The sequence below is a fragment of the Oncorhynchus nerka genome, linkage group LG5 (genome assembly GCF_034236695.1).
Source record: "Oncorhynchus nerka isolate Pitt River linkage group LG5, Oner_Uvic_2.0, whole genome shotgun sequence".
Classification (NCBI taxonomy): Eukaryota; Metazoa; Chordata; class Actinopteri; order Salmoniformes; family Salmonidae; genus Oncorhynchus; species Oncorhynchus nerka.
In genome coordinates, this window is record NC_088400.1 from 36,893,556 (window position 1) to 36,905,738 (window position 12,183).

At 43.3% G+C, this 12,183-nt stretch overlaps 1 protein-coding gene across 7 annotated transcripts in view; it reads left to right on the forward strand.

The window, feature by feature from the left end:
* LOC115129419 (disks large homolog 3) overlaps positions 1-12,183 on the forward strand; it is a 178,622-nt gene that overhangs the window by 128,837 nt on the left and 37,602 nt on the right. For all 7 annotated transcript variants that reach the window (XM_065018609.1, XM_065018610.1, XM_065018612.1 and 4 more), the window contains one exon: positions 1,896-2,055. In XM_065018609.1, coding sequence (XP_064874681.1) covers positions 1,896-2,055 — 160 coding nt within the window. The remainder of the gene's footprint in view (positions 1-1,895; positions 2,056-12,183) is intronic.

A 12,183-nucleotide genomic window follows, 5' to 3' on the forward strand; every position in this document is an offset into this window, starting at 1 on the left:
GAGAGTCTTTAGGTGCCTTTTCGCAAACTCCAAGTGGGCTGTCATGTGCCTTTTACTGAGGAGTGGCTTCCGTCTGGCCCCTCTACCATAAAGGCCTGATTGGTGGAGTGCTGCAGAGATGATTGTCCTTCTGTAAGGTTCTCCCACCTCCACAGAGGAACTCTGGAGCTCTGTCAGAGTTACCATTGGGTTCTTGGTCACCTCCCTGAAAAAGGCCTTTCTCCCCTGATTGCTCAGTTTGGCCAGGCGGCCAGCTCTAGGAAGAGTCTTGGTGGTTCCAAACTTCTTCCATTTAAGAATGATGGAGGCCACTGTGTTCTTGGGGACCTCCAATGTTGTATACATTTTTTTGATACCCTTCCCAGATCTGTGCCTCGACACAATCCTGTCTCTGAGCTCTATGGACAAATTCCTTCGACCTTATGGCTTGGTTTTGCTCTGACATGCACTGTCAACTGTGGTACTTTATACAGACAGGTGTGTGCCTTTCCAAATCATGTTCAATCAATTTACCACAGGTGGACTTCAATCATGTTGTTGAAACATCTCAAGGATGATCAATGGAAACAAGATGCACCTGAGCTCAATTTCGAGTCTCATAGCAAAGCGTCTGAATACTTATGTAAATAAGGTTATTCTGTTTTTTATTTTGAATTATTTGCTAAAAAAATTTTTTAAACTGTTTTTGCTTTGTCATTATGCGCTATTGTGTGTAGATTGATGAGGATGAAAAAAAATACATTTTAGAATAGGCTGTAACGTAACAAAATGAGGAAACGGTCAACGGTTCTGAAAACTTTCCGAATGCATAGTAGGTTGTTGTTTAGTATGTATGGTTGCCATGGTTTGGGCAAGCCCTTCATACTGACTTAAAGCAGCTCTGACAGTCTTGTCTACAGCAGGGGTGTCAAACTCATTCCATGGAGGGCCTAGTGTCTGCAGGTTTTTGTTTTTTCCTTTCAATTAAACCCAGACAACCAGGTGTGGGGAGTTCCTTACTAATTCGTGACCTTAATTCATCCATCAAGCACAAGGGAGGAGCGAAAACCCGCAGACACTCGGCGCTCCGTGGAATGATATTGACACTTGTGTTCTACAGTATAGTCAGATGATCTATAGTTGATTTTTAAAGCCATGGGTTATAAGTACTGTAGCCCCCCATGGGTTGTAAGTCCTGTAGCCCCCCATAGGTTAAAGTACTGTAGCCCCCCATGGGTTGTAAGTCCTGTAGCCCCCCATAGGTTAAAGTACTGTAGCACCCCATGGGTTATAAGTACTGTAGCCCCCCATGGGTTATAAGTACTGTAGCCCCCCATGGGTTGTAAGTACTGTAGCCCCCCCATGGGTTATAAGTACTGTCGCTCCCCATGGGTTGTAAGTACTGTAGCCCCCCATGGGTTGTAAGTACTGTAGCCCCCCATGGGTTATAAGTACTGTAGCCCCCCATGGGTTATAAGTACTGTAGCCCCCCATGGGTTATAAGTACTGTAGCCCCCCATGGGTTGTAAGTACTGTAGCCCCCCATGGGTTGTAAGTACTGTAGCCCCCATGGGTTATAAGTACTGTAGCCCCCCATGGGTTATAAGTACTGTAGCCCCCCATGGGTTATAAGTACTGTAGCCCCCCATGGGTTGTAAGTACTGTAGCCCCCCATGGGTTATAAGTACTGTAGCCCCCCATGATGGAATGTAAATCTGGGGACTCAGGTATAGACACTACCCACACTGACTAATCTAATGTAGAGAGAATACTGTATTTTATGGGCCATAAACAGGCATCGTCACATGTATGATAGTGGTATGAGTTGATCCATCCTGGCAGGCCTTCAGTGGACCACTGTTTTAATCATCCCTCCTTTCCATCTACTGGTCTGGCCCTCCCTGCCCTCCCTCCAGCCTTCCCCACCATGGTGGACAACCACGTCAGCCACAACTCAGGCATGGCCTACATGGGAGCTATGGAGCCCAAGCCCGTCTACAGCCAGCCCCCCCAGGTCACGCCCTCCAGGTACTCCCCAGACCCCCGTCACATGCTGGGGGAGGAAGACTTCACCAGGTCAGTACCATTTTTGCATGTTTTCTTATTATCTCATTCTTGTACAGCACATTCATCTTTTTACAGAATGATATAATGTAAAATTCACACAAAAATGTATTATATTGTTTTCACCATGTGAATGTAGGTTTAATAGTATTTTTTTACAATCAAGGGTTAGTCACTTTCTCATGACATAACAGAGCCATCAGAGAGAGCAGTAAAAGGCTTTTTGTCGTGAACTTTAGAATATTCCTTATTTGATTTTGGTGTGGTGACCGTTGCTTTACCTGGCATTCCAGGTTGGTGTTGTGGCTTTCTTTGGTGATAAGCACAGTGCCTTCGGAAAGTATTCAGACCCCTTGACATTTTCCAAATTTTTTACAGTACAGCCTTATTCTAAAATGTTATTTTTTAAATCTCAATCTATACACAATACCCCATAATGACAAAGTGAACCATGTTTTTTAGATTTGTTTGCAAATGTGTTAAAAACAAAAAACAAAAGTACCTTATTTACATAAGTATTCAAACCCTTTGCTCTGAGACTCAGAATTGAGCTCAGGTGCATTGAGTATCCTTGACCTTTTTCTACAACTTGATTGGAGTCAATTTTTGGTAAATTCAATTGATTGGACATGATTTGGAAAGGCACACACCTGTCTATATAAGGTACCACAGTTGACAATGCATGTCAGAGCAAAGGCCAAGCCATGAGGTTGAAGGAATTTGTCCATAGAGCTCAGAGACAGGATTATGTCAAGGCACAGATCTGGGGAAGGGTATCAACAAATGTATGCAGCATTGAAGGTCCCCAAGAACACAGTGACCTCCATCATTCTTAAATGGAAGAAGTTTGGAACCACCAAGACTTCCTAGAGTTGGCCGCCTGGCCAAACTGAGCAATCCGGGGAGAAGGTCCTTGGTCAAGGAGGTGACCAAGAACCCGATGGTTACTCTGACAAAGCTCCAGAGTTCCTCTGTGGAGATGGGAGAACCTTCCAGCAACACTCCAATAATTAGGCCTTTATGGTAGAGTGGCCAGACAGAAGCCACTCCTCAGTAAAATGCACGACAGCCAACTTGGAGTTTGCCAAAAGGCACCTAAAGACTCTCAGACCATGAGACACAAGATTATCTGGTATGATGAAACCAAGATTGAACTCTTTGGCCTGAATGCCAAGCGTCATGTCTGGAGGAAATCTGGCACTATCCCGACGATGAAGCATGGTGGTGGCAGCATCATGCTGTGGGGATGTTTTTCAGGGAGACTAGTCAGGATGAAGGCAAAGATGAACGGAATAAAGTACAGAGAGATCCTTAAAACCTGCTCCAGAGTGCTCAGGGCCTTAGACTGGAGCAAAGGTTCACCTTCCAACAGTACAACGACCCTAAGCACACAGCCAAAACAATGCAGGACTGGCTTATGGACAAGTCTCTGAATGTCTTGAGTGGCCCAGCCAGAGCCCGGACTTGAACCCGATTGAACATCTCTGGAGATACCTGAAAATAGCTGTGCAATTACGCTCCCCATCCAACCTGACAGAGCTTGAGAGGTTCTGCAGTGAAGAATGGGAGAAACTCCCTAAATACTGGTGTGCCAAGCTTGTAGCGTCATACCCAAAAAGACTAGAGACTGTAATCGCTGCCAAAGGTGCTTCAACAAAGTACTGAGTAAAGGGTCTAATACATGAGCAAATAATTCAAAAAAAAATTGCTTTGTGATTATGGGGTATTGTGTGTAGATTGATTAGAAAGATAACAACAATTGAATCAATTTTTGAATAAGGCTGTAACGTAACAAAATGGTGGAAAAGTCAAGGGGTCTGAATACTTTCTGAAGGCACTGTATGTAGATAGATGGAGTTAAGTGGGACTCCCAACGGTGTGGCAATGTGTTTGTCTCAGGTTGACTAGCTGTGCAAGGAGGGTTCAGTTCTGTCTGAGGTGGCACTGTATAGCCCAAATACCTCAAAGAAGCCCCAAATACCTCAAAGAAGCCCATCCCATACTCCCTCAATCTGCCTTACGACCTCTTGGCCAAACAGTGAAACATCATTCACTTAGCTTGATTTGAAAGCCCCAGAGGCGCAGTCACCTTAATACGCAAGCTATTGTGTGTGTGCGTAAGTGAGAGTGCGTGTGCATGTGTGTGTGTGTATGTGGGATGTGCGTGGCAATGACTGTACGGTGCGTGTGGGCATGCAGTTCTACAATGTTTGTGTGTAATAGTTGCTATGAATGTGCACGTACATATCTGTATTTGTCCTGTGTGTTGTCCTGTGTATTTGTACTGTGTATTGTTCTGTGTATTGTCCTGTGTATTGTCATGTGTATTTGTACTGTGTATTTGTCCTGTGTATTTGTTCTGTGTATTGTCCTGTGTATTGTCCTGTTTATTTGTCCTGTGTATTGTCATGTGTATTTGTACTGTGTATTGTACTGTGTATTGTCCTGTGTATTGTCCTGTGTATTAGCTATGGCCCTGCCTTCACCCCCTACACCACATCTGCACGTGGCTGCACTTTTGAGACCAGAGGAGGAGAGATGGCAGAATGAAGAGATAGGGAAGGAGGGAGGGAAAAGGAGGAGAGAGTGCTGTCTGAGTTGACAGAGCTCCCTTGTAAGGGAGTGCCTCTCATCTGTGTCTGATAGATAGCCACTTAGAATCTGTCTGTCTGTCTGTAACAGTCTATACATGTCTTACCTCTCCATGTCCATGTCAGCTCATGCTTGTTATGTTGGTGGTCATACTCACAGTTTACATCTATAAAATCCTTTACCGGGCTATGTGTCACTGCCCTAATGTAATGACGGTAACCACAGTGGCTTAGATAATTATCTGCTTTGACAACCTGTCTAACATCAAAGGGTGAACGTTTTCCACTGATGTTCGTTTTATCCTCTCCATCGACACATCTAGATTTGTATTTCCAGAGTTAACATATTAAACATTGTTTTCCCTACACAGACACACTACAGTCTCTCTCAATTCAATTCAATTTTCTATTCAATTCAATGTCAATTTAAGGGCTTTATTGGCATGGGAAACATGTGTACAGTGGCTTGCGACAGTATTCATCCCCCTTGGCATTTTTCCTTTTTTGTTGCCTTACAACCTGGAATTAAAATAGATTCTTTGGGGGGTTGTATCATTTGATTTACACAACATGCCTACCACTTTGAAGATACAAAATATGTTTTATTGTGAAACACACAAGAAATAAGACAAAAAAACAGAAAACTTGAGCGTGCATATCTATTCACCCCCCCCCCCCCCCCCCCTAAAGTCAATACTTTGTAGAGCCACCTTTTGCAGCAATTACAGCTGCAAGTCTCTTGGAGTATGTCTCTATAAGCTTGGCACATCAAGCCATTGGGACTTTTGCCCATTCTTCAAGGCAAAACTGCCCCAGCTCCTTCAAGTTGGATGGGTTCTGCTGGTGTACGGCAATCTTTAAGTCATACCACAGATTCTCAATTGGATTGAGGTCTGGGCTTTGACTAAGCCATTCCAAGGCATTTAAATGTTTCCCCTTAAACCACTCAAGTGTTGCTCTAACAGTATGCTTAGGGTCATTGTCCTGTTGGACGGTGAACCTCCGTCCCAGTCTCTAATCTCTGGAAGAATGAAACAGGTTTCCCTCAAAAATGTCCCTGTATTTAGGGCCAGCGGCAGCCGAGTGCTTAGAGCATTGGACTAGTGACCGGAAGGTTGCAAGTTCAAATCCCCGAGCTGACAAGGTACAAATCTGTCGTTCTGCCCCTGAACAGGCAGTTAACCCACTGTTCCTAGGCCGTCATTGAAAATAAGAATTTGTTCTTAACTGACTTGCCTAGTTAAATAAAGGTAAAATAAAAAAATACATTATTCCTTAAATTCTGACCAGTTTCACAGTCCCTGCCGATGAAAAACATCCCCACAACATGATGCTGCCACCACCATACTTTAATGTGGGGATAGTGTTCTCGGGGTGATGAGAGGTGTTAGATTTGCACCAGACATAGCATTTTCCTTGATGGCCAAAAAGCTACATTTTAGTCTCATCTGACCAGAGTACCTTCTTCCTTATGTTTGGGGAGTCTCCCACATGCCTTTTCGCGAACACCAAACGTGTTTGCTTATTCTTTTCTTTAAGCAATGGCTTTTTTCTGGACACTCTTCCGTAAAGCCCAGCTCTGTGGAAGGGACGGCTTAAATTGGTCCTATGGCCAGATACTCCGCTGTGGATCTTTGCAGCTCCTTCAGGGTTATCTTTGGTCTCTTTGTTGCCTCTCTGATTAATTCCCTCCTTGCCTGGTCCGTGAGTTTTGGTGGGCGGCCCTCTCTTTGCAGGTTTGTTGTGGTGCCATATTCTTTCCATTTTTTAATAATGGATTTAATGGTGCTCCGTGGTATGTTCAAAGTTTCCGATTTTTTTATAACCCAACCCTGATCTGTACTTCTCCACAACTTTGTCCCTGACCTGTTTGGAGAGCTCCTTGGTCTTCATGGTGCTGCTTGCTTGGTGGTGCTCCTTGCTTAGTGGTGTTGCAGACTCTGGAGCCATTCAGAACAGGTGTATATATACTGAGATCATGTGACAGATCAGTTGATACTTAGATTGCACACAGGTGGGCTTTATTTAACTAATTGTGTGACTTCTGAAGGTAATTGGTTGCACCAGATCTTATTTAGGGGCTTCATAACAAAGTGTGTGAATAAATATGCACGCACCACTTTTCCGTATTTTTGTTTTGTTTGATTTAAACAGGTATTTTTTTAAATTTTCACTTCACCAATTTGGACTATTTTCTGTATGTCCATTACATTAAATCTAAATAAAAATCCATTTAAATTACAGGTTGTAATGCAACAAAATTGGAAAAACGCCAAGGAGGATGAATACTTTTACAAGGCACTGTACATTGCCAAAGCAAGTGAAATAGATAATAAACAAAAGTGAAATAAACAAAAAAAAATGTACAGTAAATATTACACTTACAAAAGTTCCAAAAGAATAAAGACATTTCAAATGTCATATTATGTATTTATACAGTATTGTAATGATGTGCAAATAGTTCAAGTACAAAAGGAAAATAAATAAACATAAATATAGGTTGTATTTACAATGGTGTTTGTTCTTCACTAGTAGCCCTTTTCTTGTGGCAACAGGTCACAAATCTTGCTGCTGTGATGGCACACTGTGGTATTTCACCCAATAGATATGGGAGTTTATCAAAATTAGATTTGTTTTCGAATTCTTTGTGGGTCTGTGTAATCTGAGGGAAATATGTGTCTCTAATATGGTCATACATTTGGCAGCTCAGTTTCCACCTCATTTTGTGGGCAGTGTGCACATAGCATGTCTTCTCTTGAGAGCCAGGTCTGCCATCTGCGACCTTTCTGAATAGCAAGGCTATGCTCACTGAGTACATAGTCAAAGATTTCCTTAATTTTGCATCAGTCACTGTGTTCAGGTATTCTGACACCAAGTACTCTCTGTTTAGGGCCAAATAGCATTCTAGTTTGCTCTGTTTTTTGGTAAATTCTTTCTCTCTCTCTCTCTCTCTCTCGACCTCTGAATGCTCAGCTATGAAAAGCCAACTGACATTTACTCCTGAGGTGCTGACCTGTTGAACCCTCTAGAACCACTGTGATTATTATTTGACCCTGCTGGTCATCTATGAATGTTTGAATATCTTGAAGAACGTTCTGGCCTTAATGGCCATGTTAATCTCCACCGGGCACAGCCAGAAGAAGACTGGCCACCCCTCAGAGCATGGATTCTCTTTGGGTTTCTTCCTAGGTTCCTGCTCTTCTAGGGAGGTTTTCCTAACCACCGTGCTTTTACATCTGCAACGCTTGCTCTTTGGGGTTTTAAGTTGGGTTTCTGTATAAGCACTCTGCTGATGTTAAAAGGTATTATAAATACATTTGATTGATTGTTTTGTTTAGAGAGGAGATTTCCATTCTAACCTCCATTCAATTATTGCAAATGTTCATAAATACCATTTCACGTTAATTAAGAGTGAAAATACTACGTGCTAATAGTGTTAAATACATGTAATGAGTCATCAAACTGATCATGTATATGAATTAGAAACAGTAACATCCCTCCAGTCCTGAGGCGAGGTCGAGGCAGAGTCGACTAACTGAGAGTTAAAGATGAGAGTCCTACCTGCCCTTCACAGAGACACACGTCTCCACAGGTGTATGACTGACAGAGCCGCTCGCTCCCACATGCTGCTCAATCCCATCTGTCAGGAGCTGAGTTTAACCCAGAGCTGAGTCCCCAGCCAAGCCACTGTCATTGTCCTAGCTGCCCTACTGAAAACCTCTACAGTGGATATATGGATAGAATTTTAGTTTGTGTCTGTGTGGTTTATGATTGTGTATTTTAAGTCATCTACCTGTCTCTGTGTCTGTTTAGTTGATTTGTTTTATGTGTTGTCATACACTGAGTGTACAAAACATTAGGAACACTTTTCTAATATTGAGTTTCACCCCCTTTTGCCCTCAGAACTGCCTCAATTCGTCGGGGCATGGACTCTACAAGGTGTCGAAAGCGTTCCACAGGGATGCTGGCCCATGTTGACTCCAGTGCTTCCCACAGTTGTGTCAAGTTGGCTGGATGTCCTTTGGGTGGTGGACCATTTTTGATACACACGGGAAACTGTTGAGAGTGAAAAACCCAGCCGCGTTGCAGTTCGTGACACAAGCGGTGCTTCTGGAACCTACTACCATACCCTGTTCAAAGGCACTTAAATCTTTTGTCTTGCCCAGTCACCCTCTTGACTAGCATACATACACAATCAATGTCTCAATTGTCTCAAGGCTTAAAAATCATTTTTTAACCTGTCTCCTCCCCTGATCTACACCGATTAAAGTGGATTTAACAAGTGACATCAATAAGGGATCATAGCTATCACCTGGATTCACCTGGTCAGGCTATGTCATGGAAATATACTGGGGTGTCCCGCGTGGCTCGGTTACAGCGCCAGGGTTGTGGGTTCGATTCCCATTGGGGACCAGTACAAAAAAAGTATGTCAAATGTATGCACTCACTACTGTAAGTCACTAGGGATAAGAGCATCTGCTAAATGACTCAAATATAAATGAAGGAGCAGGTGTCCTTAATGTTTTGTACACTCAGTGTATATTCATGTTGCATGTCCACTCCACTGTCTGCACTTCCCTTATCAATCACAATGTCATCATGGAGGCCTTTATGCTGCTGGGTGCATGCCACTGTATTTGTGAGGTCTTGCTGTAGGTAGACTGTGGGGGTAAAGTGAACACAGTATTGGGAGGAGGGGTAACTGGAGGCTGTCATCACACACACACACGCAGCTCTGCAGCACAGGAATGTTTTGCCTGCTGCTGTCCTTATGTAAATATAAACACTGGGCCGTGGTCTTACCATAAATGTACTGGGAAATGAGAGGCTGATCCGGCACGGGGCAGCAAATGAGGAGCGGCAGACGCCGGACATTCCTGCAGCTGTCATGATTCATCTGCACTCTGGGAAAACCAGGCCATGGCACCCAGGTCCACCACCCCCCTCCACCCCTCACACAGGCAGCCCACGCTGCCAGCACCAATCAAACACACTGATCTACTCAGACATTCCCTCATAATGTGCTGACTCATAGACACACACGTTACTGCAGGCTCCCTCACGATGCAACTTATACATGCATACCCACCCAGACAACACATAAATCAACACACATGGTCTACAAACGCATCCATGGACCTGCTCTGTTTTCCAGGGTCTCTGCAGTATCTCACGTCTGCTTCAAACCTAAATAGAGGGAAGTTGTCATGGAAGACATCATGCCAACAGACTTCCAGTCCAGTCAGAGTAGATCAACGTCCAGATCAATCCAGATTCCCTGCTGTCAAATAGGAGAGAGGCCTCTCTGCAGCCCAGGAGGATTTCCATAGGGTTATATTCTCAGGGTTTGTTGAAGTTTGAGAATTCTTGTGTAAAGTGGCGGCACAGGAGGTTGGTGGCACCTTAATTGGGGAGGGCGGGAATCTCATTTCCGATTGTTTGGGGCATTTGGAAAAAAGCTTGTCCGGAGAAGATAAGGTCAGTCCTGTCAGTCCAGTCCTGTTGGCATGACACATCAGTCCTGTGTCATGCCGACGGTAAAGCATCCTGAGACCATTCATGTGTGGGGTTGCTTCTCAGCCAAGGGAGTGGGCTCACTCACAATTTTGCCTAAGATCACAGCCATTAATAAAGAATGGCACCAACACATCCTCTGAGAACAACTTCTCTCAACCATCCAGGAACAGTTTGGTGACGAACAATGCCTTTTCCAGCATGATGGAGCACCTTGCCATAAGGCAAAAGTGATAACTAAGTGGCTCGGGGAACAAAACATCGATATTTTGGGTCCATGGCCAGGAAACTCCCCAGACCTTAATCCCATTGAGAACTTGTGGTCAATCCTCAAGAGGCGGATGGACAAACTAAAACCCACAAATTCTGACAAACTCCAAGCATTGATTATGCAAGAATGGGCTGCCATCAGTCAGGATGTGGCCCAGAAGTTAATTGGCAGCATGCCAGGGTGGATTGCAGAGGTCTTGAAAAAGAAGGGTCAACACTGCAAATATTGACTCTTTGCATCAACTTCATGTAATTGTCAATTAAAGCCTTTGACACTTATGAAATGCTTGTAATTATACTTCAGTATTCCATAGTAACATCTGACAAAAATATCTAAAGACACTGAGGCAGCAGACTTTGTGAAAAGTTATATTTGTGTCATTCTCAAAACTTTTGGCCATGACTGTATCACTTTGCTTTCTGTAGGCCAGGGCTCTCCAACCCTGTTCCTGGAGAGCTACCCTCCAGTAGTAACTAACCTGATTCAGTCTGCCAAAAATACAATTATTAGAATCAGGTGTGCTACATTAGGGTTGGAGTGAAAACCTACAGGACGGTAGCACTCCAGGAACAGGTTTGGAGTCCTGCTATAGGCTATGTAAGCTTTATTAATCCAGGTGAATTAATCCTCGTATAGATACAATATATTTTAAATGAGACCTCGTGAACAGCTCGTGTGTGTTTGTCTCAGCTGACCAATACTGCCACCTGAACTGTGTAACTGGGCACTATCAGAGTAAAGAATGCTATGGGCCAGGACTGTTTTCCCAGAGACTAGCTACTGTAAACACAACAGAAATCCACAGATCCTGCAGCAGGTGAGCTAATCAGTGACTTGACATTGTTCTTCACTTGGGATTCTGATCAACCTTTGACCCGATAAGCTTTTAGAGAGGATCAGAGGAATTTCTACACATTAGCAGCAGGGTCTTCAATGGCCATTGGAAACCATTCATAGCACAGATTGGAGTGAGTCTGGACAGAGACAGCTGGAAGGTTAGAAAAAAGTCATCATTGTTCCTTGTAAATAAAACAATTAAACATACAAATTGTTCAGTTGTACTCCAGAGTGAGTCTAAACTGTTAATCATTCATTGCGTCTGGTTTATTCTTAGCTGCTCTGAGAGGCTTGAAATATATTTAACCGTCTGTTGCCTAAGCACTGAGGACTTTCTTTTCCATGTCAAATTAGAACAGTGGTATTCAAATTCGGGGACGCGGCCCCACTACTGCAGTGGGGTTGCCAAAATGTTTTTTATTTATTTATTTAGGAACAAAAAATGAAGAGTAAAGATTATTGTATAGGACAATATAAACATTTTTGAGAAAGATAATTTGAAAGATACAATGATATTGAGTAAATGTATTTCTTTTTTTTTTTTTTTTCATTTTGATAAGGGATGAAAATGCTATTAATTGAGATGTATTTGTTGTCGTTAACAATCTAAGTGTACAGATTTAAGCTTGTGTCATTAGATTTGGGGTGGGGTCGCAAGAAATTCCTTGGGGAAAAATGGGGTACCCAGAAATTCTGGTGGAAAAAAGGGGGTCCCCGCTGAAGAAGTTTGAACACCACTGAATTCGAATGAAATAGAAAGAGAGATTGGGAGGAAGTAGTGGTACAATCCACTGGAGAATGTGAAGGGGAGAACTAAAAGAGGGACGAGAGAGCAGTCTTTCTTACATCTGTACACGCCAGACCTGCACGCAACAGGCTTGTGATCCTGCCAGAGAGAAAGAGAGGGAGCTAATGTTTTCCACTGAG